The 2,746-nt window shown below is 37.4% G+C and overlaps 1 protein-coding gene across 1 annotated transcript in view; it reads left to right on the forward strand.

Moving 5' to 3' along the window:
• Positions 1-2,746, forward strand: part of LOC106531868 (ubiquitin specific peptidase 9 X-linked) — a gene marked incomplete at its 3' end in the record, with an annotated part of 31,880 nt that overhangs the window by 27,033 nt on the left and 2,101 nt on the right. The window contains 5 exon segments of the mRNA XM_014027806.1: positions 516-606; positions 792-905; positions 1,006-1,234; positions 2,085-2,180; positions 2,279-2,490. Of these exon segments, the coding sequence (XP_013883260.1) occupies positions 516-606; positions 792-905; positions 1,006-1,234; positions 2,085-2,180; positions 2,279-2,490 (742 nt within the window).

Here is a 2,746-nt window from a genome sequence, read left to right on the forward strand (position 1 = left end):
AATATGAAACAAATAAAATAAAATACATACAAAGCAGAACACAGCTAAATGTATCAAAAGTATGTCTATGTAATGTTAGAATTTTCTGAGACAATGAATTTTGGTTTTTAGTTTTTTTTTTTCCCCCACTAAGAGGTTTTTATTTAAAAGAATTTTTGGAACAAAAATATCGCAATACAGTATATCGCCTTGTTTACAGTCTCGAAATATATCGGGATATATCGTATCGTGACCCCTCTGTCATGATATGTATCATATCGCCAAATTCTTGCCAATACACAGCCCTACTAACTCTGTAAACAAACAGCGGCTGAATGTGACGTCACATCTTTTTCTGTGCCGTGGATAGTTCACACTGGAGTCTGATGGAGGTCGCATTTAAAATGTGTGAACGTCCCTGCCAAAAAATCTGTTTCAAAAGTCAGAACTGAGCATTAAGACCTGCAGTGTGAACGTAGCCTTAGATGAGATGTGTGTGGTGTCTGTAGTCTAACGTAGTTTATGTGCTTTTCCAGAAGAACAAGCAGAATTTGATCCTCAGACCGTCAGACCAGGAAGTCGCTACAGTCACGTCCAGGAAGTACAGGAACGACTGAACTTCCTGAGGTATGTCACTGTAACTGTCCTGCGGTGAAATGAGAGCACATGCAGGAATTTAAAAAGATGCATATAAAAAGCTTTAATTCAGTTACAGTCTTGGCTTTTCACACACTTGTTTTGACCAAATGTTAGCTTCATTTTGACCATCTATTCATTACTTTCCACTATTGATTGTACTGTTTTATTTTTAGGTTTCTGTTGAAAGATGGCCAGCTGTGGCTGTGTGCCCCTCAGGCTAAGCAGATCTGGAAGTGTCTRGCTGAGAATGCAGTGTTTCTGTGTGACCGCGAGGCCTGCTTCAAATGGTACTTCTCCATTTCTGACCTGTTCTTAACCTTTGTCAGTCCATCAACATTTTCTAAATTTCATTTTATTATATATTTTCCTTCTTGTTTTATTTCATAGGTACTCAAAACTGATGGGGGATGAGCCAGACCTAGATCCAGACATCAATAAGGACTTCTTTGAGAACAATGTTTTACAGTTGGACCCGTCTCTGCTTACGGAAAATGGCATGAAATGCTTTGAGAGGTTCTTCAAGGCTGTCAACTGCAGGGCGGGGAAGCTAGTAGCAAAACGCAGGGCCTACATGATGGATGACCTGGAACTAATCGGCTTGGACTATCTGTGGAGGGTGAGGAGGGCAGTTGTGTTAGTCACTCAGACAAATGTTTCAGCATTTCTTTTCTACCAAATTGTCTTAGAAGAAAAAAAAATCAAATTCAAAAAATCAAATTGAGCACAATTTGCAAATAAAAGAAAGACTTTTGTGAAWGGCTGATTATTAAAAGGACTTGTATATTTGTATACATGTATTTATTAGGGGTGCAACGATACAGGAAATTCACAGTTCGGTTCGATAGTTAAGTCTCACGGTTCGATATTTTTTCGATACAAAAACGAGACATTTCCATGCCCCTTTTAACTTGTAATTTATTTAAATTAATTATGAACATTTGTTTAACCTCAAAATTAGTTTTTTAATTAAATGTTGCTGAAACAGCAAGTTTCTCAGTGGATCTGTGCTCAAAAATGCAGCCTAGGTGGAGTAGTCGAACACAGATCCACTGATCCTTCAACACAGAGCATCTTCAGAAGACAAGTTGATAAAGTAAATTTTAAAAATCTGTATTGTTCCATACAGCACTGTTTGGTACGGTTCGATACRGGTACATGTATTGTTGCACCCCTAATATTTATATAAATAATCATATTTATATGAATATGTATTTTGCTACAAGTGTGAAGTGAAAAAAGTTGACAGCTGTATCGGTGCGCATATATATTTTATTAAGGCAAAATCTCCACTTCCCCTAAATATTTGAAATTTAACTTTCATATTTATATATTTTTGAGTCATTCTTTGTCCAAGTGTTACCTGTAAAGTTGCGTTTAATCATTGTCCATTGCTTCAAACATCTATAAAAAATGACAACAATATGGCAGGTCTGAATCTGATAGCAGGTCTTTTACTTTTTATCCAGGTTGTGATTCAAGGAAGTGATGACATTGCTAGCCGAGCCATAGACCTATTGAAAGAGATCTACACCAACCTCGGACCAAAACTACAAGTCAACCAGGTACAGGGATCTTTGCAGTTTTGTCTGTTAAACAGGTAAATGTCTGCATAATGAGTGATGGTTGAAAARCTGTCTTCACCTGTTTCTTCTCCCTTCAGGTTGAGATTCATGAAGATTTCATTCAGTCATGTTTTGACCGTCTGAAGGCGTCCTACGACACGCTGTGTGTGCTGGACGGAGACAAAGACAGCATTAATTGTGCACGGCAGGAGGCCATCCGTATGGTGCGAGTTCTCACGGTGCTCAAGGAGTACATAAACGAGTGTGACAGTGACTACCATGAGGAGAGGACGATACTGCCCATGTCCAGGTACGGTGTGAAATTCAACTGGTTTCTTTCACAAGAATAAGGTAAAAGAAAGCTGGTATAAGCTTTAAAGGGATCCATGATTAGTTCTAACATTGGACTTTATTTAATAAACATTTATTCTAACTGTAAAATAAAGACTGTAAAGGTACTGTAGGATGTTCAGTTTTTATAATTTTTAAACTAAAAGTTTAAAAATATATTACACAGACAGAACCATTTTATTTACACACAAAGCATTCTGGGTAAATGATGACGT

This window comes from Austrofundulus limnaeus, unplaced genomic scaffold (assembly GCF_001266775.1).
Source record: "Austrofundulus limnaeus strain Quisiro unplaced genomic scaffold, Austrofundulus_limnaeus-1.0 Scaffold686, whole genome shotgun sequence".
Classification (NCBI taxonomy): Eukaryota; Metazoa; Chordata; class Actinopteri; order Cyprinodontiformes; family Rivulidae; genus Austrofundulus; species Austrofundulus limnaeus.